Source organism: Indicator indicator, chromosome 11 (assembly GCF_027791375.1).
Source record: "Indicator indicator isolate 239-I01 chromosome 11, UM_Iind_1.1, whole genome shotgun sequence".
NCBI classification, from domain to species: domain Eukaryota; kingdom Metazoa; phylum Chordata; class Aves; order Piciformes; family Indicatoridae; genus Indicator; species Indicator indicator.
The window spans coordinates 26,629,714-26,656,010 of record NC_072020.1 but is presented as its reverse complement, the minus strand read 5'-3'; the positions used below and the strand labels follow the sequence as shown (position 1 = coordinate 26,656,010).

General features: G+C 37.5%; 1 protein-coding gene across 1 annotated transcript in view; it reads left to right on the top strand.

The window, feature by feature from the left end:
- OSBPL3 (oxysterol binding protein like 3) overlaps nt 1-26,297 on the top strand; it is a 40,710-nt gene that overhangs the window by 3,035 nt on the left and 11,378 nt on the right. Inside the window, exons 3-16 of the mRNA XM_054384792.1 lie at nt 4,405-4,521; nt 4,701-4,754; nt 5,006-5,119; nt 5,943-6,101; nt 9,161-9,287; nt 10,101-10,204; nt 10,353-10,445; nt 10,899-11,055; nt 13,436-13,566; nt 16,327-16,434; nt 19,436-19,570; nt 20,334-20,427; nt 23,364-23,614; nt 25,454-25,591. Of these exons, the coding sequence (XP_054240767.1) occupies nt 4,405-4,521; nt 4,701-4,754; nt 5,006-5,119; nt 5,943-6,101; nt 9,161-9,287; nt 10,101-10,204; nt 10,353-10,445; nt 10,899-11,055; nt 13,436-13,566; nt 16,327-16,434; nt 19,436-19,570; nt 20,334-20,427; nt 23,364-23,614; nt 25,454-25,591 (1,782 nt within the window). The remainder of the gene's footprint in view (nt 1-4,404; nt 4,522-4,700; nt 4,755-5,005; nt 5,120-5,942; nt 6,102-9,160; nt 9,288-10,100; nt 10,205-10,352; nt 10,446-10,898; nt 11,056-13,435; nt 13,567-16,326; nt 16,435-19,435; nt 19,571-20,333; nt 20,428-23,363; nt 23,615-25,453; nt 25,592-26,297) is intronic.

Sequence of the window (26,297 nt, the reverse complement as noted above, 5' to 3'; positions counted from 1 at the left end):
TAGAAGAGCCGCTTAAAACCCCCTGTGTTCTAAAAAAGAAAATTAAATCATTTCTGCCAATTTTATGAACCGTAACAAATGCTTTAGTTGCAGCTGATGCCAACTCTTATCCTCCAACAAGAGGGTTTCTATTTTTGGCACTTTAAAATATTTGGTACAACTGACTGCATTTTACGCTGGGAGAAAGCCTGGCACTGTCATCTGTTTTGTTCAGTTTGCTGCAAGTGCAAGCATCGGTCTGAGAGCCTTTCAAACTCATTACTTCATTCTTTCTCCTGAAGTAGTTCACCTTGAGGTGCTGTATGGTGCAGAATATTTCAGAAAATTAGAATGCTTTTATTTCATTAAATTAAAAAAAAAATGGCTACAGTTACCTAATGGCAGACTTATCTCTGAAGACCAATGTTATGTTTGGTTTTATTTTTATTTCTTTAAGCCACAAAGCAAATGTAAACCAAGTATCAACTACAGGGTAAATTTCCAGTGCTGATCTGAAATGAGCACCTCTGAACCTGAGAAAAGTAAAAGAATATCTTCCTCCTTCAGCTTTGAGTGAAGTTTCTGCCTTGGTAGCAAATGCAGTGGTGATAAATTTGTGCAGATATTGGTCCATAATGAGTGGGGAGTTGGGGAGGATGGCAGTTGTTGGTTTGTGTTTTTTTTTTTAATTTAATGCTGTGGTTTAGGGTATCTCTTTCTGTTCCCCTTTTGGTATAAGGATCAGCAAAATAGAACATAATCTGAATGCTTCCAGTAGGTTTCAGGAAATCCTGTGTCTCCAGTTTACTCCTCTGCTATGTCAGACAGATAAACAGTTGATAACCAACCAGCCTGATTCATTTACCTTAATTTCAGAGAGGAAGCAGTTTTCTTTTATTTCTGCAGCTGCTCCCAGCAATAGCAAACTGATGCTTTTTCCTCATCAAATGAGGTGTCAGATCTCTTGCAAAACAAAGCAATGATTAAGATTCTGTAGGATCTGTGACAGGAGCAAATGGATCCAAAACTAGTCACAGCAGCAGAGTTTTGAAAAATGTGGGTTGTTCAGTGGTTCAGGTGTGAAGGATTGGTGTCTTCTGCACAGATGTATCTGGAAGAGGACCAAATGCTGTTACTGCAGCCTTGTACCTTGCATGTATCCAGCGGGTCACTAAACTGTTAGTTCTCTGAGCTATTCCTTGTCTTCTCTTGGGTTAACTTAGTTGGTTAAACAGTCTGATGTTTCTAAAAGCATCCATTTCCAATTCAGCCAAGCTACCTTTACATAAAGTTTGCAACTGAAATGTGAGGTTCCCAGGACAGAAATGTGAGTAGGACACTTGCTTTCATCATCTCAGATTTGGCAAGCCCTTGGGCCTGCTCAATGGGAAGAAGTGCTTCCACTTCAGTTTTCCTTCCCATTTTCACATTTTTAAATTGTGGAAGCACATTCTTGGCTACTTCACAGACCTGAAGAACAGTGAAAAATGTGGCTCTCCTGCAGGACATGGGAGACACCTTGTGTCTGGACTGCAGGAGAGGCCCAGACAAAATTTCCTTACAGAAAGATAAATCTGGAATCTTGTATTTCTCTTGATTGTACTCAAATTTCTGCTCGTCTCCTGCAACCAGACCATTCTATCAACCGTGTACTGTGTTTAAGCTCAACTAAAGTTGGTGAGAACTTGGTCTAAAGTTCAAGAAAGTTGTTTCATTAGGTAGAACACTAGAGTGCTGAAAGGGACCTACTCTTCACTTGTCTTGACTGCTATCAGATTCATTCTCAGTGGAAAAGTTACGTTTGGGAACTGCAGTTAATATACTTCAGCAAAGACAAGGGAAGTTGCTTTCTTGGTAATCAGGCAAAACAGCTTTTAAGCTCTTCTGGCTAATTTAAAGAAACAAATATGAACACAACATTTTTCTTAATCTCACAGATAATCCTTTTCTTAATTAGAATTATCTCTCACTAGTTCTGTCAGCTTTCTAGCTTTTAGTGTTTACATTTATCCAGGTCTCTAATTTGAAAACAGCCAATGTTAAGGATTATTTGCCTTTTTTTTTTTATTGGCTCATTAAATAGATCCTATAATCTAAAGAGATGAGATTTTACCCACATGTGGTCATTTAAGCAGCAGTGAGTTCAGCTGTTACTCAGTTAATGTAAATGGTAGCATGACACTGCATTTGATCTTATTTAAAGAGGCTGCTCTCTGTCATTATAACAGCACCAATCCCTGTGATTATATGAGGGTAATGAATAATCCTTAACATGGAAACAAAATCCAAAGCTACTACAGAAAGCATTATAGTGGCCTGAGATGATATTTACATTTAAGGCAGAAGAGGTGGTGGAACATAATTTCTTTCAACTTTCAAGCCAAGGCTGTAGACTGGAATGTTCTGTCAAAAAGGAAAACCAAAAAAGGTAGAAAAAGTCTTTAAATGTGGAGGCTTAGAACAGCCTTTGTACGTGAATAGCTGTCAAATTGTAGCCAGCAAGCTCTAGCTCACTGTCCTTCAGCAGGCACAAGCTGGTTCTCTGGTTCATTCTCTGCCAGCTTCACCCTGTGCAAGCCCAGTGTCATTGGACTCTAGCAGCAGAGAGTTTCTGCAGCTAGAGTTAGGCTGATGTTCCTAGGAAACAACCCAGGAGGCCTTCTGCTCTCAGCCCATTAATTTATGATTTCCATGAGTAACTGCTCTGTTGCCTGATCTATAATCACAGTAATTTACCACAAAAAAGGAAAGGGTTCATGATTGTTGAGAATTTTATGTGGGTTTCAGAGTAGTAAAAATAAATACTAAAGACTATGGAGTGTAACTTAAGGTTTTCAATGGGAAAAATATGATTTTTTGATTGTTGGTTAGAAATAATGGCACCTAAGTACCCCTAAAAATATCCCTCAAACTGGAGGGAGTAAAGGAGGAGTTTGTTACAAAACTGACAAGGATAAACCCCAGACCTGTAGGGGCACAAAGTGTGTGCATTTTTTACTTACCTTCAAGTAGCAGAACATCATTGTGTTATCTGTGGAATCTTGAACAACTGGAGCTGCTTGGTCCCACATTCTTCTTGCAGTTTGTGCTGTGGTGAGCACTGGCAGAGTGAACTCAAGTCAGGCAAGCAAAGCAGCTTTCCAGTTTGTTCCATAAAGTGCAGTACAAAGGAAAATAATGAAATAGTGGAGTGCTGTCAGTAATGTGGTGGAATAAAAGATCACCTTCCTACAAGCCCTTTAATGACTATCTTTTCTAATATGGCTTGGTGTTGTGCCCTGTTGCTCAGGTAATGAGCACATTACCTGATGTAATTTGTTTTCTAGGGATGAATTTTAAGGGTTGTGGAGCTGGATAAATGAGCACAACTGGCACTTTTGCTGATGTTTGTTTAATTTTTTTTTTTAATTTCCTTTTTGGTCAGTCTGTGTTTTTAAGTACTTCTGCACCTGGTACAGTTCTGTTTTTTCAAAGTGTTTTATACTAGTCCTTTTTTTGTCATTAAATTCTATATGTTAAAGTATTCTTTCTCTTTTTAATATACACAGTGATGGTACCAGCACATGCCATTTCCTGTCAGTTGTTCATAATTCTAGATCTGTCAGATCCTATAGTAGCTGACAATAAATAATTCATGAGATCTCTGATCAGAAATCCTTAAACTTCTGTGTACTGTCATTAGCAATCATTTAATAAATAAAAAAACCCTGTAAAAATACTGTAAGATATATTCTCTTCTCTGTTATGTTGCTGCAGGGTTTTTCATTTAAGAATTCCTGGTGGCAAAAAAAGAGAGAGTTCCTCTTTTAATTAGAAGTGCATCTGTTGAAGGGTGGGGTTTATTTTTTTCTTATACTCTCCCTTTATGTCACGTTCCTCACAGGACTTGAGTTACTTCCCTGGCTTTTAGTTTGTTTTTACTTTCTTCTGTTAGTTTTACATTAGGAAGGCTACAATTTACACCAAACCCAAAACCTTGACTTACTGAATATGGGCAAAGGGGTTTTAGAGAGATTTTAATTTTCAGTGTCTTTTATTTCTGTTTCAGAACCTACAAAACATCCTTTTAGTGATGGCTATTTATGCCTCTGATACCAGAGGGTTTTCCCATGTTAGATTGTGACTAGGCTCTGGCCAGCCACTGTAGGTATGCACACAAAAATATACACATGAAATGCTGGTAAGTACATTCAAAGAAGGATGGTATCATGAACCCAATGTTTTGTTTAGTGTGTATTGTTTCTGTCAAAATAAAAACCAGTCTTGTCTCTTGGAAAATGCATAACAAAGTGTGAAGATGGATCCACAATTAGACTATTTGGGTTTGTTTTTCTACTTACAGACTTCTTCCCCTTGAATCTCTCTTAAAAATTCTATTATTTGGAAGGAAAAATAAATCTACATTTGGATTTTCTGTTTAAACAGGACAGCTGGGAGATTGTAGAAGGACTCCGAGGAGCGATGAATTGTACCCAGGAGCCACAGAAGCAGGAGGGCTGCTTGCTGAAAAAGAGGAAATGGCCTTTAAAGGGCTGGCACAAGGTGGGAAATGAATTAATATAAGTGTATCTGAAAGCCTGATGTCATGTGAGTGGGGCTTGATGGTGTGGCTTTGTGTCAAAAAGGTTGCTTAAGAGCAGAGAAAGCATTCTAGGGTGGATGGGGTAGGGGCTTTGGGGGGCACTTTGTTAGTTTTTAATTCTCTGCATTTCTGATTACAGAGATACTTCTTTTTGGACAGAGGGATTTTGAAGTATGCTAAATGCCTAGCTGATGTAAGTAACCTGAAACCCTTTAATGCCATTACAGAGTAACAATGCTAACCAAAAAAAACCCCAAAAAACCCAACCAAACAAAAACAAAAAAAAACCACAAAAAAACCAGCAATTCCATATAGTTGGCAATGGGAAAGAGTTTCAGTGCTTCTAAACAGTAGGTTGAAGGGAGGAAAATGACAGTTTCAGCAGGTGATATCTATCCTTTTGCTTTATTCTGGAGTGATTCTATTCTTCTTACTTTTTTGCAGGTAGAGAGAGGGAAGCTTCATGGCTGTATTGATGTTGGACTTTCCGTCATGTCTGTAAAGAAATCAGCAAAATGTATAGATTTGGATACAGAAGAACAGATATACCATCTGAAGGTAGGTCTTCAAGTCTGTTACAGTCTTTCTTTCAAATTAACATGAGCTATGTATGGTGGAGACTTATTTTTGAACAGTAGGTCTGGTTTAGTTACACTAATGAATTACTTTCCTGTCTTAGTAGAGTAGTTTACACATTATAGCTTGAGAGGCCTTATTGGACTGTTATGGCCAGTAACCCTCTTCAAGATGCCTCATGTTTAGCAGCACTCTTCACCTAGCACTTCTTCAAGTGAAGGGTATGCACTTGTTACATGAGTGCTTTTATTTTCAGTAGTTGTATCTTGCTCTTTCTTTTACACATGGAAGTATTTTCCACAGTCAAATGTGTAGATTTATCTACCCTTGTGGAGGAAATTGCTTTAAAATACACCACCAAAATCAGATTTCTATTTGTGGTTAGTTAAACCTTGAATAAACCTCAAAAAAAAAAAAAATTAAGAAATGACAAAATGGGGAGTGGGGGTGGGGGTGTTGTTGTTGTTATTATTGTTGTTGTCATTATTAATAAAAGTAATAATAATAGTAGTAGTAGTAATAATAATAAAAGTGAAGGTTTTTTCTATCCAGAAGTTTTCTATCTAGAAGTTGCATTGGAATTCAGAACTAACTGAAGTTTCTCCTGACTTTGTCCTGTGATTAATTTGCTGTCAGATTTAAGGTCATACAGTATGTGTTTTAGTAGGAACATCATTAGAAAAACTTTCCTGATATGTTGCTGCTAAAGGTCAGCCAGGCTATCTGCCTAATGAGCACAAACTAACTTGTCTTCTTTGTTAGTGATTTCAAATGTGAATGTTACAAACCCTGGAATTTTGTGTAGGTGAAATCTCAGGAGCTGTTTGATGAATGGGTAGCAAAACTTCGTCACCACAGAATGTACCGTCAGAACGAAATCTCCATGTTTCCTCATGATGTCAATAATCTTTTCTTCCCTGTGTCTACTCCTACTGAATTCTGTGATTCTGCTCCGGGTAGAAAGGTAACAGTTGTGATTTATAAATAATGACCTTTCGTCAGGGATTAAATTAGTCTGATTTGTGTTTATAAAGTAAAGAGCGTACTGGAAGTTTGTGGTGGGGTTTTAGTTACGATCTAAAATGTCAAGAACAAAATGATATTATTTATTGATTTACTCCCAAGCACTTTTCTCTATGATGCTGTTAAATCTTACAATATTGTCTCATTGGTTTGATGCATTAAGTTATGTTTTCATGATGATTTTCAAAACTGCCTGTTGAGTTTCTTAGGCTGGTGAATGTTAGTCTGAAGGGCGCTCAGCTAGAGGGCTTTTTTCCCTTTAGCATTTATCGAGGGTCCTAACTGACCTCTTTGATACAGTCTCTTGGAAGAGTTACTGTGTTCTGTGCCTGAACACAATCTCTCTCTTCAGCAGTCTGCACATCAATTGGCTGACTTTCACCCAAAGAAGCTCTTCTGCTCCAGTTTAGAACCAGTGATATCTTCTGAGAATAATGCTTGTTTTAGCAATGCTATGTTACTTACTATAACTGAAACCATCCTCTGTTTCTGTCAACTCTGGAGTGTCTCCCACACAGCATTCATCTCTTTTCTCTCACCTATACTGCTGTACAATCTGAGTGGGCTTGTTCCCAAATACCTGCAGTTCATCACTTTGGTAGAAGTATCCTGTAACTGAGTATGAATTCTGCCAAACACAACATGTGCCTGAACAGCTTTTTGCTAGCGGTTGAGAGGCAGTAGATCTGTGCAAGCAGGCAGCTGAAAGAGCAGTAACTCACCCTGCAGAAATGAGGCTGTTCTGTAAAGAGCTGTCTCCACACTTTCCATTGTGCTGGTATCTCTGTGGCTTTGACAGCCTGCCCTTCTGAGGCTGTGTCTGCAAGGAAACAGCAAACCTCTTATGGCTATTTAGTTCTTTTCTCCAAAAAAGACAGCAGAGATAGAAGAGGAGAATATTGAGGGCAAAAGTGGAATGTCATAAAGCATAAATACATGCCTGTGCTTCTCCCCTCCCCCTGCAAGAAAAAGATTAATCCATGTGACCATCTGAAATCTGTGCTCACTGTCAGGAAATTAGCCATTTCTTCTTTGGCATGAAAGACTCTAACTCACCTCTAATTTATTAATCCAGATTTGCACTGCAAAGAAGCCCTACTTATTTTCATGTGAAAAATAGAAGGGGATAGTTCTTAAGCTGCAGTTAATCACCTTAGCTCTGCTGAAGCTACATGGAATTTTGCCAGTTTACACCAGCCTTTGCTTGATGATAGTTGATATCAATCCAGCAGTTAGGTTATTTTGAGAAAAATATACCAAGTAAACCTTGCATTGCATTTTATTTGCTTTTAGAAACACCTGAATGGTTTTCATATTTTTTTTTTTGTTGTGGTTGTGAGATAGGTGCATGTACCTGCATATGTTGTGGAATGCTGGATTATGAAGCTTAGCCATGCAAATCAACAGCAAAACTGTGCTAATTGGAGCTACACAGACCATCTCTTGCCTGTTTCTCAGCAATGCCTACTTCCTTCTTCCCTCCTGATTATCCCATTCATGCCTATAAGTTCTGGCAAAGTTGGTTATAAACGTGGGATTTGTTCACAGAATGCCAGTGCAGTTGCCTATCTTTAAATTCAGTTTACTTGTGCTTTTTAAAGGTGCTGGGTTATTATTTGGGAATGCATATAGAGATGCCTAAATCCCACACAGCTTTATGTAGGAACAAAATAGCTAGACTACTATAGATTGCATTGGGTTGGAAGGGAGTCTCAAAGGCCGTCTTGTCCAACCCCACTGCAGTGAGCAGGGACCTCTCCAACTAGATCAGGCTGCCCAGGGCCACACTGAATCTGAATTATATGCATTAATCTATACAGATTAATTGAAAAATAACTGTTTGTTGATGCTTACTAATACTGCATGCTGACTATATAAACTGACACAGTACTAATAATGTGTTTTATTTGATTCTGTGACTCAAGCTGGAGTTTATATTGTACATTTTAAAAGGCCAACTCAGAAAACCAGAGCTGAGATGTAGATGATGTCTACTATGAATAGATTTAAAACTAGGGCTACCTAAGCTTTGATATGAGGTGAGCACGAGGTAACAAAGTTTGTAAATTATGTGTTTCAGAGAAGAATCAAACAATTTAGGCAGCTTTTCTCATAACCAGTGAAGTGGTCATGCAGTGGCACATTTTAAACATTTAATGAACCATTTTAAAACTGATGCTATACAAGATGTTGACAAAGCATGTAATTTGTACAACTTCCTGACATTGATATCATTAAAGATGAAAAGTTTATTGAGGTCTAAAGATAATTAGGCATTTGAATGGCTATTGTTTGTAGTTACATTAGAGAATAAAACAGCCTTATGGGCCACAATCAACTCACTGTAGAATTAGGTAGACTTCCTTTTGGAAGCTACTTACTTGAGTTGCTCAGTTAGTCCTAACATGGAATTTCCAGCACCCTCTGAAGCATCTGATAGTGGGGACTACTGAAAATGAGATAAGTTTGATGTGTCAAAAGGGCTGCATTTACCCAGATGAGATGTATGGTCACACACATACTAATGCCTGCCAAGCAAAACCCATTCTAAAGTCGTGCAGCCTTGAATAAAAATTTTAAATGCCATCTGGCAGATCTTGCTTTCTTCCCTTTAACAAATATATGCATGTTATATTTCATTTTTTGGGGGGGCTTCTTTGGGGAGCATGGAGAAGGAACAGAATGTATGACTTTGTTTCTGTTCAGGCATGGTACTCAGATTGTATTAAACTGGCTTACTTTATGTAGAACTTTGCCCTTCCTCAAAGTTTAGTTTTCATCAGATTTTGTATGGTTCCTCATCGTATTTCTGCTGCTTGTGGACAGCAGTTAGGTTAAATATCCTGAGATTACACTTAATTACCGTATTCCTAGTCTAGTTCATACACATTGTTTCCTCCATGTTATGCCTTCAGTCTTTGTCCCTGACCATGTCAAAATTCGTGCATACAACATTAAAATATTTTTTGTTAACAGTTCACTTGTTCTTCTTTGGAACAGGCAGGCAGTTTGAACAAACAGAATTCATGTTCAACTGGAGGCAACTTGTCTTTTTCGTTTTCGAGTAGTGAGTCCAGGATTTCATCTTGGCTACAGTCTTCTGAAGACATGGAAAAATGCTCAAGAGGTAATGATATTTGAAGGAGGTTGGAAGTAGCTAATATTTCCCCTAGTTTTTCTTGACAACAAGAGTACTACACCATAAGTAGTCATTATAATTAGAGCTTTCTCTGAGAGAAAGGAAGAGGGTGGTTGTCGGTTAACTGGCTACACAACTTGTTTTCAGAAGGACTAGTGATTTTAGATGCAGGGCTATGAATTCTGAGCTACTCTTTAAGAAACCTATATATTTCAGTACATTTTCTTTTCTAGTAGTAAGATCTAAACTTTCCTGAGCTGGGTATTAAATAAAGGGAAGCATTCAAAATGTAGTCATTTAAGAAGCACTCAATCTTTGTATTGCCAAGTCACCTTCTGCTTTCAACTTTTCCAAAGAGCATGAAGATCTTTCACATGTTGGTAGTGTTGGTGTGGTATGTATTTGGTAAAGCTCTACCTACCAGTGAGCTTCAGCTCTAATCTGGAAAGATCCCTAGCTCTAAATGTACAAGTCAGTATTGATGCCTATGATGTTGTTACTCTCACCATGAGGAGGTCTGACTAGTCCCAAACTGCACGTTGTTCTTGTTTTTCTGCAGACAACTAGGATAAAATGTTCTGATTGTTATACACACCATTTAGATACATTTCCTTATTTTGAGTTTGAACTGGAATATGGAAGGATGCAAGCTTTTTATCTAGTTGTCTAATAAGGTACTTCTAGTCAATGAAATAACATCAGCCAGCTCCAATCAAAATAAGACTATCCTACAAAGGAAAAAAGACTTTCAGTGTGTCTGTTCCTTGAGGGGAACTGAAAATATTCTCTTGTTCAAAACAGACCTGTCCAACTGTTGCACATATTTACTGGAAATGAACCAGCTGTTACAGAGCATGGATGTTCTTCACAGGACATGTTCAGCGCCTGCTATAAATGCTATGCAGGTTTGTTGTTTGAAAAACAAAACAAAAAAAAATTTCCCCTTGCAATTCCCCAAACCAACCCCAGATCCTGAAGGATGAAGGTATTTCTTCTTAGCTCTGCTAGCCTTCTGGCAATCTGTATTAATCTCATTCTATGTGTTGTTAAAAGGTTGGACCTTTTGAAAGTCCAAAGAAGGAAAAGAGAACACACAGGAGGTGGCGATCCAGAGTTGTTGGGAAAGAGGCTAAAGGAACATTACAGGTAATGCTCTGTCATTTCTCTCTGTCATAGTGCCCATCTCTCTCAAATCTTAGTTATTGATTTAGTTATTTCCACTTCTTGGTGTGAAGAGTTTAGGAAATACGAATCCTTCCTAAGTAATGTCCTAATTTTAAGTGGTAATATGTCAGACAGATTTTTTGCACATTCTGCAGATAGTTTTGTACACATTTACATCCAGAGGCCATGTGACTAGATACTTGCAAGTGGGGAAAAATAGTACAGCATGTGCTACAGCTCTTAATGGGCTTCTTTCTTGGTGCTTTGCCAAATCTCCAATTGTGATACCTTGGGCAAAGTCATATCTGTGCTTTCATCTGCCAGACGTCATCTATTCCATGCCTATTGGTTCCTGACGGTAGTTTTTCCATTTCTGATGTCTCCAACTTGTAACCCAGTTTGTTAAAACCTCCTAAATGGCTGTCCTCCTTACAGGTGCCTTCAGGATTTTCTGCCCCTATGAGACTGCATGCTTCCAATCCAAACTTATCTACGATAGATTTTGTAGAGGAGAAAAATTACTCCGATGGCCCTGAAACATCATCAGAATTTACTAAACTGCAAGAAGATTTATTTCATGTGGCACATAAAGGTAAATGAAATTGTCTTTTGTATGTGGTTTTATAGCATCACAGTTTAAATCATGATGTGACTTCTGAGAATGCTTCCTGGTAAATTTTTAGAAAAAGCAGGAAACACCCTGCCTTTCCTTAACTCCCCTGAGGAATTGCAAATGTTGGGATCTTGAGTAATTTGACGAAAGTGGCTTAATATCACAGATTTTTTTTTTTCTTAATAAAGGACAGAATTTTATGTGCTAAAACCTAGACTGTAGTTGTTTTTTTTTTTTTGACAAAATATAAAAATCCTAAAATGAACTGCTATAAACACAACAGCATATTATACTCTTTTGTGTTTGCATGCATAAGTGTGTATATGAGCACATATATGTTAGTATATTCATTGTGCTTCACTGTATTTCAGAGTCAACATTTGTTGGTGATGCAAGGGTTGCTATGGCAGTAACCTATTTTTAGTGGATGCAGAAGAGTAAAATCATGTAAAGCAGCCAGAGGGGCAGCTTGGCTGGAAATGTTTCTTCTCTCAAAATCATTTTTCATTAGCAGTGCTTTGCTCCATTACCCTCACACCAAAAAAAAAAATTTGTTGTTTAAGTGATCTTTGTGATCTTTTTATTTAAAAGACTTTTGAAAGTATTGGTCTTGTCCACTTTTGCACCAGATAATTGTTGATGTTATCAATAAGCATTCTTTGCTTGTTTTTGCCCTCTGTTGCTGACATATCTTGACTACATTACATAAGGAACGCATCTAAGTAGTAAACTTTATAGTCATTTATAGTCAAATTTGATGTATTCCACAAAGAGAAAAGAAGGGGGAGCAGGGCACAGCTGGAAAAGTTGCTATTAAGCTTAGCAAAGAAATCACCTACTCCAGATCATATTACCTGAAAGGGTCATGTCAGAAATTTTGGTTGGAAATTTGAGGGGACAATTGACTTGGTCCTATTTAACACAGAATCTTTACTGAGAGTGGGAAGAATTGTTTTCCAAAGTTGTTTTACACCACACCCCTTCCTGAAAAGGTGAAGAAAACTTTAACTTTGGTACAAATGAAATTAACTGCAACATTAGTACTTCAGAATGTAATAAAGCTTGGAAATTTAAGTTTCCAATAAGTATACAACTTATTAAATGACATTTAAGGTCACCAAAGATTCTGGTCATGTCATCCACATATGAAGGGCTAATAAGACAGATCATAATGTATCTATCATTTAGATATATCTTCCTCCCCATCCGCAGAGACACTTCTAAAGACTTCTTCAAAGAGGAAAACTAGCTTTGGTAGTGCATTGCAGTGTTGAAATACACCTCGAGAATACTTTCTCAGAAGAGTAAATTAGATTCTGTCAAATACTCAATGAAGTGATGATGATTCAGGTAACTTAGAGTGGATGATCAGAAGAGACAGGCATCAGAAATTTCTTGGTCTTTACCCTTTCAATGTGTCCATGCTCAGGTTCTGCACCACTCTTTCTCTGTAAATGGACAGATGTTTTTCATTGGCAGTTCTCATGACTATATTACAAGGCTTGATTAGGCCCTTAGAAATCCTCTAATTCTCCAGTTAGATGAATGTTGCAATCTTTCATAAACAAGTGTAGCTCGAATAAGTTTTTATTCCTTATGGTTAAGAAAAATATTAAATGTCTTCAAAGTGAGAAAAACAAACTGCATTTCCTCTTTTAAAATCTAGTGCTTTTTAAATTGTATGATCTATTGTTTGGGTGAATTGTTTCAGACTGGTGAAGCTATTTCAGGAAAAAATAGAAGCAGCAGTGTGACATGCACAACGTTCAGGATCTGACCCTTTGAGCCACTAAATTATCTAACAGGCTGAAATTTCTTTATCTCAAAAAGAGATAACAAAACTCAACATTGCACTTGACTTGCTTATGGGGAAACTACTAACCTTATAGCTGTGGCACTCTGCGTTTTAGCTGCTTTTTGGGATTTTTTTTTTCCCCTATATAATTTTTTTCTTCCCTCTCTTCTCCCCGACTGGAATTCTTAAAGGAATGTGGAATAAAGTCATGACCATCTGAAGATTCAAGCTAATTGGGGAACAAAATCAAGTGAAGAGCAGATGTGGTTAGTTAGCTTTGTTGCCATCTGTCATAAATAATCAGAGTAATTTGACTGTGGCTAATATAGTCAACTTGATAGCATTCACCATAAACACTTTTCCTACTAAAAATATCTACCCTGTAACCTTGATTAATATTACTTGGATTTAGTAACCCACCCTGGATCTTTCAACCTATATTTCTGTTTGTCACCATAAATGATGCTTCATTGAATTTTTTTACATGATTGGTATGTGTACAATTGGTAGCTGTTTTTGTTGTTTTTTTTTTTTTAACTGTCCCTTTTTACAAAATGGTTCTAGTTTACTTCACCTTGAGGTCAGCTTTCAGCACCATATCTGCAGAGAGAGAAAAGCTGAAGCAGATGCTGGAGCATGATCCATCCTCATCTCCATCTGCACAAATAGTTGGTTTGAAGAATGCCTTAACATCCGTAAGTGACATGCTGAATTTGCTTCTGCAGGCTTCGCTGGCATCAGATACTGCTTCTAAATTTCATAGTAGTTGATTTCTATTGCTTTAGTGTCTGCTCTGTGCTAGAATTTGCAGTATTGAATCAGAGTAAATTATTATACATGATGTTATTAAAGGATTCTTTCCTAAATGTTAAAGGTATTATGAAATTACTGAAGTTCGGTAGATTGATGTAGTATAATTTGTATCATTTGATGTTAAGAATCAGAGGGCTGCTCTGTGCCAATGAGTCTGCTTTCTCTCAAAACACTCACTGCTTAATGACTGCTTTCTGCTGGGTGGTGGGTTTCCTTGGCATTTTTGTTTTCCTAAGCAACACTCAAATATTCACTGTATGACTTGGCATAAAATAGAACTTCTGATGCACTAGAACTTCCCCATGCTGCATGAGGGCACTTCAAAGCAAATTCAAGTACGACTTGTTTATATTGACTTCCAACTTCAATTAGCTGTTAGTTGCCCAAAAGGAGCAATGAGCTGTTAGGGTAGAGTTTAAATGATAAAAGATTGTGCTCTTTAAAAAGGTGGGTTTTTTGGTTGTGATTAGCTGAGGCCAGAACTTTCAGGTTGATCATGTTTGAACATGTTGACCAAACAACGATCTGATTGCAGAGCAATGAGGCCAATTATTATCATGGCCTTAGAAATTCAGTGTTTGCTGCAAATTTGTTTCCAAATCAAAGGCAAGGGAGACTTTCTGGCATTGATAAATGTGATATAGATCACCTTAGAATTATTTCAATACGAAAACTTCCCTCTCCTTTACAAAAGCTGCACGTGGTTACAGTTTTTCAAGTGTATAACATGCCTTTTTGCCTAGACCTTTAGAGGTTGTGATGTCTTCAGAGCATTTAGATAAATCTGAAAGCTGTTGCATAATAACTACACTCACACACTTCTTTGGTTTTGGCGTTCAGATGATATTTGAATAGGTGATTTTATTTTTCCAGTATTGTATGCCTACCACTATATATTAATAAAACCCCAAAACACACATTTTAAGATTTTGGAACTCAGTAAATACTCAGCTTGATTTTTTTTTTTTTTTTTTCCCTGAGCAACAAAATTCTGTTGTCTGTCTTCATCCTCTGAATGTCTTTTAAAAGTCATGCTTTTAGGTATTATCTGATACTTCATAAGCAAGCCTTTTGTAGTCCATCCAGAAGTCATCTGTGAACTCTGGCAGTTTCAACAGAGGTTAAGACACCTATAAGAGCTATTCTTAGTCTGCAGCTCTGTAAAGCCGTAAAGCCAACATAAATTTTCTCATTCTGTACAGCAAAGATCTTGTAGGAGAAAGGACAAAGCTTTCATTGAAGGCATATGGAAGCACACATATGATAAATTTGACATATTTCTAAAATTTCCTTGCAACACACTTCTGTGTTGGTGACTTCGACTTAGTGTTTGTTGTTCATTTCAGTTTGTTTTCTGTGTGAGGAATGAAAAACTCAGATTCACTGGTTGAAAGCTATCAAACATGCATCTGTTTCACTCTCATCAGACTAGCAAAGGAGATTTAAAGTGGATAAACCACCGCAAAATTAGCATCTCTGTCTCTTCTCCCTCATTAAGACAGTATCCTTGACCTACACACAGTCTAAGAAAAGCAAATATAGAATGGGGATAAGTACAATGTTTTTATTTTTGAGGGAGGAAGAAGACACTTTGTGGCAAACAAGGGAATTGGAAGATGCTGTAACAAGAAAGATGTGTAAATTTTTTTTTTTTTTTTTTTTTGCACTTAGTTGCTGTTGTGGGTGTTACACAATGCTGTCCACTTCAACAGTTGATAAGTGATATTTGATTACAATATGAATTCAGACCACACATATAGAGCCAGAAATTACTTTCTCTCCTTCATTTTGAGCTTTCTGTTTTTCCTGCCCTCAAGGCTATTTCTAACAAAAATTACTGCTGAAATCAAAAGCATTTGTGGAACAAAGTGGATGTGTAAAATAGCAAGGTTCTCCACTTCCTAGTATTGATTCAGATCACTAAAATGGGCAGTAAGCCTTCAGTACTGTTCCAAAATTAGTGACCCAATGGTTTGGGGTTTTTTCAGAGATAATTTCATTGCAGACAGGATTGCTTTCTTTTCCTACTCTGACATCTGTCCATCAGATGCACTCAGCATGAGTAAATAACATGTAACAAGCATGATTTGCAGTAGAGGGATTTTTTACTCTGATAATTGTCATTATAAGATGATAGGTCATAAATTGTGCCTGTACTTGTCTAAATTTAAGTCTTATTTCTTTGTCAGTGGAAGGCAAAGGGAACTGTCAGTATACCAGGATAATGGGAAAATCCAATGGCATTGGATGTAGCAAGAGAAAGACTTAATGTTGAGAGAGGGTAGGTTGGAGATAGGGGTGAGGGAAAAGAGCTTGATAAGAACAAAATGCACACACACATTACTATAATTTGTCAGATTGCAAAACCTGTTATCTTGAAATGGCCTTGTAATCTTCAGCTTTTTTTCTCCATTTATATAGCTTTTCCCTCACAATGAACAAAAACAGCTTTAATTTGAGAGATAAGGACCAAGATTTGAAGCATGTGTAATAAATGATTTTCTGAACTAGTGGGAAAAAATATAGGATGGTTGTGTTTATATTGCACTTTAAATACTCTTCACCCCTTTTTACAAAATAAAGCCAAGTTCAAGTTAGTTGAGAGAACTTTATATCCCCAATATTTTTGTTAAATATTCCAGGCAATAGCACAAAACACAGATCTTAAAGACCGGTTACGCAGAATACATGCCGAATCTATGATCCTTGATTCAGTATCTAATGCAAAATCAAATCCAGATTTGGTGAAGGTGGGTATGGATTTCCTCGTTCAGTGGTTTCTGTTCCTCAAGCCCCTACATCTACAGAGTGCTTCATAGCTGTGTCTTGTCATGTTCTTTGTGCTCTCCCTATGGTGCGTTGTGTTAGTAAAACGAGTCTGCTTCCCATGGCTATGAGTCATTTCTGATGGGTGCATTATGTAATCCTCCATTTAAAAGACTCTCCTTTGTCAACAGTTTTCCTGAGCATATTTCCATTGCTTTCTGCTGCTGGTTCCTGGTGTTCTCCCTCTTCTCCCGCCTTCTTCCCAATCAGCATGAACAGAGCTGCCACCTTGTTACCTTTATGCTACTGTTTCTCATCCTGTTAATTCCCTCTTAACTTTAATGTTCTGTAGTTCTTTCTGTGGCTTGTCTAAATCCAGTTAGCCCAGAGCACTGGCTACCAGGGTGGATCATGTAAGGTTTAGAACAGCTCTCAGACATTTCCATGAAAAGGATCAAAGAACTTAGCCATACAACAGTCGTTTAGTTGTCTGTGTATGAAGCCAGGAAGTCTTCTACATATCCAGCTAGCTAGTTTGAGACCTACTGATGTTCAGACAATTATTTGACTTGCTGCAGATTGTATGTGAATAGGCCACAGCATCTATGTGTTAATGAGGGAAGCAAGAACTGCATGAGCTCTGACAGATTTTTCTGAAATGTTATCTCGCACAGAAACCTCTGCTGCAGTTGTTCAGTTGTTGTATAAATCTTTCATTAGAACTTGAGTGCATATAACACTGGGCATTTTGTATAACATTATTTCTTTTTATTTTTTAAAGAGTTTAGTCATTCTGTCCCCTTCTGGTTTAGTTCTGTTTTTGCAGAGCTGTGTTTTGGTCATATTTAGCTGTTTGGTTGTTTCTCTCTCTTTTTTTTTTTCCTTTTCTTTTTTTTTTTTTTTTTTAAGGGGTAGCTGATCATTCTAATGTGTTTTGCTTTTAATCCCATTAAAATCTGAACAGCACTGAAATTGCTATCCAGGCAAGCATTAAAACATTGGTTTTTAATGTCAGGATTTCTTTATTTTCTTATTTAGTTGAGGTCTTTGCAATGACAATGGATTATTTGGTCTAGTGGGCAGGGGGGTTGGAAGTAGATGATCCTTGAGGTCCCTCCCAACCCTAACAATTCTATGATTCTATGATTATTTTTGCAGCTTGTTCTCTGCACTATTTATATACGCACACAATAAAAATAGCTTTCAAAAGCTCCTTTAAAGGTTTCTTTCACAAATTCCCTCTGGCATTGGGGAGGAAACTTAAGGATGAAATCACTTACGCTGAGAAGTTTTGTTTTAGCTTTGTCTGAGGACAATGATAAAGTAGTGCTGCTTTGAGGAGGACTGGGCCATTGCACAAAACTTGGCTATGAATGACACATCAGGTGACACCACAGACCTGTGAAAACTGAAGCACTATAAGTTACTATCTCAAACCTTTGCATAAAGCAAGGATTTTTTTCTTCTCTGTAGGGTGGTTTATGTTATAGTTTATCATGCCAGAGTGAGAACGTGAAAGACAACCAGAAACTCTCATGTGATAGATACAAAATCCTGCTGTTCCTTTATGGACCTTTCATGTTCGCTTTCCTTCTTGGATTGAAAATTGTGTTGGAAACAATGCCAGTAGCAATGCTCATTTGTGGAAGATGTTTGGGGTTTTTAGTTTGTTTTGTTTTGTTTTGTTTCCACTTGAGGGTAGTGTAACAGCCTTCCCAGAGACAATGTTGAAGTTTCCTTTTTTCTTGCTGCTAAACTAGAAGCTGGGGGTTGGGTTTTTAGGGGATTTTTGTTTCGGTTTGCATTTTTTGGTGTCTTTGTTAGGGTTTCTTAAATTCTTTTGTTTGGTTGGGGTTTTATTGTTGTGGTTTGGTTTGTTTGATTTTTTGTTTGTTTGTTTTGTTTTTGTCTTCTGTGTAACAGTTTGGTTTGTTACCATGGCACCACTATCAGTGTGTACTGAATAACATTCCATGCTACAGTAAAATCTACTAGCAGAAAAACTTTGAAAGATTTGTCAGTTTGATTGTAGACTTGTCAGATCATGTTGTTCTGAAAGTAAAACAGTACATTTCCTTCAGAATGTTGATAGGACACTCATGTTTACAAGTTAGTAAAGCATCTCATGCAGAAAAGCTTTTTGAGCAGCTAATAGACCCCTTTGGAGCAGCTAGCCCTTTAGTGTGAACAATAGTGCATAACGTTCTCCAACTTGTTTACTGCATCCACAGAATGAACCAAGTCTCACTTGGTCACCCACCTTTGCTAGGTCTCCTTTTGGAACTCTGTTTACATCAACAGACTGTAGAGCTTCCATGGAGGGTGTTACCAAGACCTTCGTGGCTGTCAAACATGTATGCAGCAGCAAAAATAGCGTCCCTTATGTGGCTTTTTTTGGTTAACATGGAGCTATCTCAGTTGTGGATATGAAGGAAAGCTCTCCAAAGCACAGCATAGTAAAATACCTGGCTAAGAAAGAGAGCCAGGAAAGCATTGCTGTTAGAAAGCAGCTTTGCCCTGCTGAATTTTGTATGTCAGTGCACTGCAGGCTTTGCATTAAGCAGGGTGTGGGGAGAAAAGTTTAATTCATTTGCAGAGATCAGAAGGGTATGTGAATCCAGGATGTAATATAAAGACATGGTTTGTTATTTTTTTTAATATTTTTTTTCTTTTCTGGGCTTTTTGATGATACACTTCTGTATATCTGGCTAAATCACTCAAATATCAAAGTACATGCAGCACCACAACTGATTTACTAAATATGCGTTGCCTTTTTTTTCTTCTCTTTTTTTCTTTGGTCTGATTTACTTTCATTTTGAATCTTTCTTTGAAACACATGCTACCTTTTCACTAATTTGGAGAGGAGCTTGTGCAATCTTCTCCCAGTGTTTTACAACCCTTTCAGCTATGTGACTGTGGAGTTGCATGCATGAATGCTATTTTGTAGTACTTCTCCTCTCAAAACTTTTTATTTCTCTTAAACAGGAAAATTCAAGAGAAGAAAGCAGAGGTCTGGTTCACCAGGTCTCTGATGAAAGCAGGCTGTCTATAGCTGACTCTCTCACAGAATTTTTTGATGCACAGGAAGTCCTACTGTCTGCTAGCTCTTCAGAAAATGAGGTTTGAGCATTAAGACTGACATAATTCTGCTGCAGTTTCTTACCTGCTGCTTGACATGCAGTCTTTGAGTGTTAACCGCACGTTGGATGACTGCCAAGAAATGAAAATTTTCAAACCCTTTAGAAATTAATGTGATGTGTGTGTTTATTGGTTGTCAATGTCTTCTCACAGTAAAATGTAGCAGTTACTATAGGGAAGCCTCATGGAGGCAAATGGCAGATTGGTGGCTAGCATGCAGATACTGCATGTATTGTACTGTCTGCCTTGAGTTGTGAGACAGGTGCTTAAGAAATTGTATCATAAAAATATATACTCATGTCTCTCCTTGTGATACCTGTAGGTACGTACCTTGAGGTTAATGTCATGCATAATGAAACTTACTAGCTCACTGTCACCTCCCTTGGGCTCCATAAAAACCTTGTCTTTTTATATGAGGAAGGCCGCCTTATCTGCAAGGCAAAAAAGATGAAGCATGTCTCCACTAAAACAGCTGAATTTTCAATCATTCAATCATAAAATGCTTTGGGTTAGAAGGAACCTTTTAAAAAGATCAATTAGTCCAACCCCTTTGGTTAATGTTAATCTCTCCTAAACTCAGTTGTGTCTTCTTAGGACTTTTTAGTACTTTCTTGTAATACTGAAACACATCTTAAACGTTCCAAAACTATTAAGACAATAATTGCATCACAAAATAAGAGTTTTCGTTGTGCATATAGCATTATTTTAATGAGTGGTATACCTTGCTTGTTATTTCCACACTTAGGCATCAGATGATGACTCCTATGTTAGTGATGTCAGTGATAATGTGTCAGAAGATAATCTAAGCAATGACATGGAGAATGAAAGACAAACTTTAGGTAAGTTCAGTGTTTTGTTATGTTTTGAGAATTCTCTTTGGGCGTTTTTTTCCTCTTCTCTTACTAGAAATAATTTGATGTTACAGGTTTATGAGATGTAAGCCACCTGTGTTTTTTCTTTTTTTCAGCCTCAGATTTGGTTTTGAACAGCACATTCTGGCTAATCTGATTAACAGGGCCTGGGCCCCATTGATAAAACAGAATGGTCAAGTAATGATTTTCTTGGCTTTGGTGCAATTCCCACTACTTTTCCAGTTCCTTTGATGGCAATAGCATTTTTCAAAGTAGCAAGACCTAGCTGTTTTCTTGTTTTCAAGAAGTAATCTTCTTGTCACTCTGTCTTTTTCAGTTTGCATTTTAAAAACTGCACTCAGAGTTCTGTTGGTTTTACCAGAGCTGTGTTTAAAGGAACATGAGAATAATTGCACACTGGCAGGCCTTATGTATGACCATAAGGATCATATGTGTCTTAATCACAGGCTTGTTAGTACATATGTTGATTTATGTCTTGTTAAGTAGAGACAGAATTAAAAAAAAAAAAAAGATGGAGAAGAATTGTTCATAAAAAAACAACTGACTTTGTGCCTACGGCTCCTTTCAGCTAACTGCAGTGTTCTTCCCACTATTTTTGTCTTCAAAAATGCTGAGCAGTCATTTCTTACTAAGAGCTGTTTCCTGGTCATCTCCAGGAGCCAGTGGATCCCTACAAACTTGGGTAGCTTTTAGGGCCTAGAGATCTGTTGTATTCTGTAACTGAAAATGAAGATTTATTGGTGAAAGGCAGGAAAGAATACAGGTTGATTGATCTCATGATCTGGACCTTAGGAAACTCTACTAGTGCAGCTGTTCATGTTCTTGCCACAAAGATGATCACTGAAGCTCACCTATATTAGCAGCACCTAGGTCCACGTGCTTCTGGTACCTGCTATTTCTGTGCTTCGGGCAGCCTGCCACTCCCATTAATAGCAAACTAGATTTCTTTTTCCTACAGGGTTTTAGCTGAACTATAAATTAAGGGATTATGATAAAATCCTCTGGCCAGTGTAATGTAGAAGGTCAGATCAGATGAAGATAATGTTCCAGTTTGGCCTTAAAAGTCATTGAATCTAGCTGGAGGTCAGTTGTCTTAATCTCCTTCAGTATTGATGCTGACCATTTGTCACAGCTCTTGCAAGACTGCATAGGTTCTTTTTTTTTTTTTTTTTTTTTAATGGGAATGGGCAAACTTCCCTCTATAGAAAATTTGGTATCTGAGTATCTTAGTTGTTTCTCTGTATTTTGCCATTGATTTTTCCCAATTAATGGGCTGATCCAGAGTATGTAGTTCAGTCAATTAATATTCTACTTTTAATTAAAAGATGTCAAGGGACATAGCAAAATCCCATTATAGAGACCTCTTTTGAACAAGGATAAATTTTTAGCATTTAACTCCTTCCTCTTCGGCTATCACCTCATTCTTCAGGTATCAAATGGAAATTCCTTCTTTTTGACCTCTTCTGATATTAAATACATTTTACCAAGAGGGGGAAGTATAGGAGCGAACCTCTTAAATCTTAACAGTGTAATTATTTTAGGGGGGTGGGGGTGTATATATTATGTATCTCTCTCTCTCTCTCTCTATATATATGTATATAAAATTAACTATATCAATGCCATTTCTTAACAAAATAAGAGTTATGTAGCATACTACAAATAGTTCACCTTTCCTTGTTAGAGTAGCTTTGGCATATGAGCTGTTAAGGAGTTTTAGTTGTGAGTGGCAGGAAAGATGGAAACTTCTTCCTCAGTTTACTTCTTCCTCAGTTTTGAGGCTGGTAGTTGCACTTGAAAACCTGCATCTGAGGCATGGACTAGCCTACATGGCAATGATGAAGCAGTTAGCCCTTATGGTTATCTGTGCTTTGTCACTGTTGCTGATATCATGCTTATGTCAGTAGACCTGCAGTGGAAATACTGTTTGGAAATGGGCATTTAAAGGCAGTGCTTCACACAGGGAAGATGTGCTGCCTAGTGATGCTTTAATTTCTCCAAGACAAAGCTGTGTGAGGAAAGCTGTGTGGTTCTAGAGTAGGAGCTTCCTAGGTGTTTCTAAGGACATGTAAAGATAAAGTATGTTCCTGTCATGACAACCATATTCCTCTCTGAAAGGAGATTGATGTACAGCTAAGCAGTGTAATCACTTTAGACTAGCTGCAGAAGCTTGTAGCTCTATTTTGATCCTGCCACAAATCATTTCATAGCACACTTAGAACAATTTATCCTGTTCTGATTGCTTTAATGTAACAACACAGACCTCAGATATTCATGTCAAGGACTCTTGACTCTTTCTTTTTATCTTTAGCAAAGCTGGTTCAGCTTTTTCACCTTTAAAACAGGAGATTTCTTCATCAATATTTGGACATATCTGAAAGCTAACATCACTAAAATTTTTTAAATGTAAGCACTGTGGGGAGCACTGTGGAAAAGCTGGCATATCATTCTGTGGTGCAATACATTTCTCTGGTAGGAGTATTCAATAAAAGTAATACAAGATAGGTAGGAGTTGTTATTGTGCTTGGATCTGTAAGTTACACCTTGCCTTATGAGAAATGTCAGCCTTATTGAAGCTCTGTCAAGGAGGGAGGTTTTATATCCCTTAAACAGAAAGGAATTCATCTCTATTGCAAATAACATAGTTCTAATATTTACACTTTCACATTCAGTAGAAACCTGAGCCTTTCTTAGAGCCTTTAAGGGGAACACATCACTTGTACCTGGCAGAGAAATTAAAATCTTGGTCTTAATTTTATCATTTTTTCTAACAGACTACATTCAAACCACAAGTGAAATACTTGAACAAATTGTGAGGGTGATTTGCATTTCAATGTATATTTGCAGAGGGATTTAAACTAAGCAAAGAGTGAACTGTCTTGTTCTGCCACTTCCTTCCTTTTCAGACTGCGTTTCTGAAAGTGGAACGGGATGCAATTCTAAACGGAGAACGTGTTTACCAGCTCCATGTCCTGACACCAGTAACATCAGCCTGTGGAACATCCTGAAAAATAACATAGGAAAGGATCTCTCCAAAGTGGCCATGCCTGTTCAGTTAAACGAGCCACTTAACACCCTTCAGCGTCTCTGTGAGGAGCTGGAGTACAGTGAATTGCTGGATAAAGCAGCGCAGACGCCGAGCCCCTTTGAACGGATGGTGAATATGTGATTCTAACTACTTAGTAACATTCAATATAATTAGAATTAACATAAAAACAATCTGCCAAAGAAATGAAGATGTTCTGTTCCACTTTTCTTTTCCTCCCAGCTGAGAGACTGACTCTCCAAGCATCTGTACTTAGTTACCTGCTATTTGTGACTCTTCTGCATCATTTCTGTTGCTTTGTCAGGAAGTCTCTCTCCTCAAGCACCTTGCTGTGCTGCAAGGTTAAACAAAGAGCTGGTTTGCAACTCTTCTCTGTAAGATGAAGCATTTGCAGCAAAAAGGGAGGTTGGGGTTGAACTAATATACTTCTTTCTTGGGTATGAAAGCTACAATATATCTTTTTTTTCTTTTTTTTTAAAGGTGTCTAATTGGGTAACACACTTGTGCACAGAGGATGCTGTGTCTTCCAGCCCTACATTACCAAGCTATCTTTATATTAACTAAACGAACTCCATATGTTTTATTAACTGGTTTTAGGGATTGATCCAAAATGTTCAGGATCTCAAAACCAGTCAATATGAATGTATGTTGGGTACAATAATGGTGTCAGCTTCTGTCAGTGCAGAATCCTGAGTTCAGAATTTGGCAAAAGGGTGTTTCAGAACAGAAAAGAGCCTGTGAATAAAGGATTAAAATATATCAAAATTTTCTTAAATGAAAGCTATAATTTGGCCCTTTAAACTGAATTCAGCCTTTTCAACTCAATGTATCTTATGTTAAAATGAAACTTTATCAATGAATGTAAACAGTCATTTTACAAATACTGTTTGAAAGCCCTCATTCTCTGTTTTGACACTCTGCAAGGTTTACAATTCAGTGTTTGTTCTCAAGACAGAGGGTGTGGCTATTAACTGTGGGTTTTGGCTTTTTTTGTGCTCTTGAGAACATATGTTAAAAGGAAAAGGAAATGAGCAGTGACTGTTCATATGGGAACAAAAAAGAAGCCTTTTCCCTCCTTCCCACACCCAAGCATCTGGAAATTACCTCAGAACAGAGTATTCTTTGCCTTTGAGAAATTCCTCAGGCAAAATTAATGCTAACTGTGGCATAGTAATTGCAGTCATTCATGAAAGAGCCATTCTGAAGTGGATTCAATTTCTGAAATTGTGAAACAAGAGCATCTACACTTTCACAAGATAAGGAAAAGGGAATGGAAAGGAGAAAAAATGGTACAAAAGAGACCTGGTTTGAACAGCCCTCAGGTTTAGGAAGAATTATGTTTGAGCTGACTGCAAAAATCCTTCCTACAGGAAGAATTACCTGTGTCTTGGCCATAATCAAGAACAATTTCATGTGTAGGTAATAGCACAGCAGACAAAAGGCAATTCCATTCAAACTACATTAGCAGTGCACAGCAAACTTGGTGAAAACTCACCCAGTACTTCCTGTGCCATGTTCAGGAAAAAGGGAGATGGTAGATCCATGTAAGAATCACAGACCGTAACTATCAAAGCCACTTACAATACAAACTCTAATAATGGTTTTTATGGTTAGTGCTTTGAAGTGTGTTGCAGAATGCTAAGCTGTTTCAAACAGCCTTTCAGGAAGGCTGTTTTCAGTTGATGAAATTTGCAGTATTTGACCCAAATAGCTCCCTCCGTGAACCCTTGACTGATTCTCTGAGAACTGAATAATTCTTTAGTATGGGAGCTAGCACTTAACTTGCAGGAGACATGCTTCTTTTTAGTCTGCAAATGATGGGAAGAATACAGAATCTGAGGTCAGGATAAGACTTTGTTGTTGTTCCCCTGTTAAATCAGAATGTTTAGTAAAAATTGTGCATGGCTGTGGTAAATAAATTAATCAAAATGTCACATCTTCTGTCCTCAGGTGTATATAGCTGCTTTTGCAGTCTCTGCATATGCATCCAGCTACTACCGAGCTGGAAGTAAGCCATTTAATCCTGTGCTTGGAGAAACCTATGAATGTTTTCGTGAAGATAAGGGTTTCCAGTTCTTTGCAGAGCAGGTACTTGATGCTGCAACCCTTAAATTTGCTACTTGATACCCTGTTTAATTCTGAATGCGTGGCTAGAATCCTCTGGAATTAATAGCATTAATTAATAACCCCAGCCCAGAAAAACTCAAGGGATGTTGCAGAGTTATAAATTAAGAAAATTGGGTTTTGAGGAAATTCTGCTAACTCTGGGACAATAACCAGCAGCTGACACTGGAGAAGGCAAAGGCTGCCTTCTCCAGTAACCAGATAACTTGGTTAAGTAGCCTGCAGTTCCCTATGCTGAAATCTGATCATGACTCCAACAAGCATTCACATTCTTGTAATTTTCTTGTATGTGTGATCATTAAAAAAAAAAAGTATCCTCAACTGTTCAATGTCTTTTAAAACAAATAAACTCCATGTGAGTCAATCAACTGCTAGTATTTTCTATGGCACCATGAATATTTCTGCTCCCTGTCCAAATACTTTGTGGGGAAAGCCTTTAAACTCTGGTGCCACAACTTAGTAGGTGAAGGATGTATATAATACACCAAGGGCTAAGTAATTATGAAAATAATTCCCCATTAGAAGAATAAGTATTAAGTATGGGTTAAAAAAAAATTAAGTCTAAACTAGTCAGGTTACCAAAATGGCTAAGATTGAGACTTATGTTAAAAAAGAGTTAAAACTTTAATGATCTGGTGCCTAGCACAGCAAGAATAATTGAAAGCTTTTT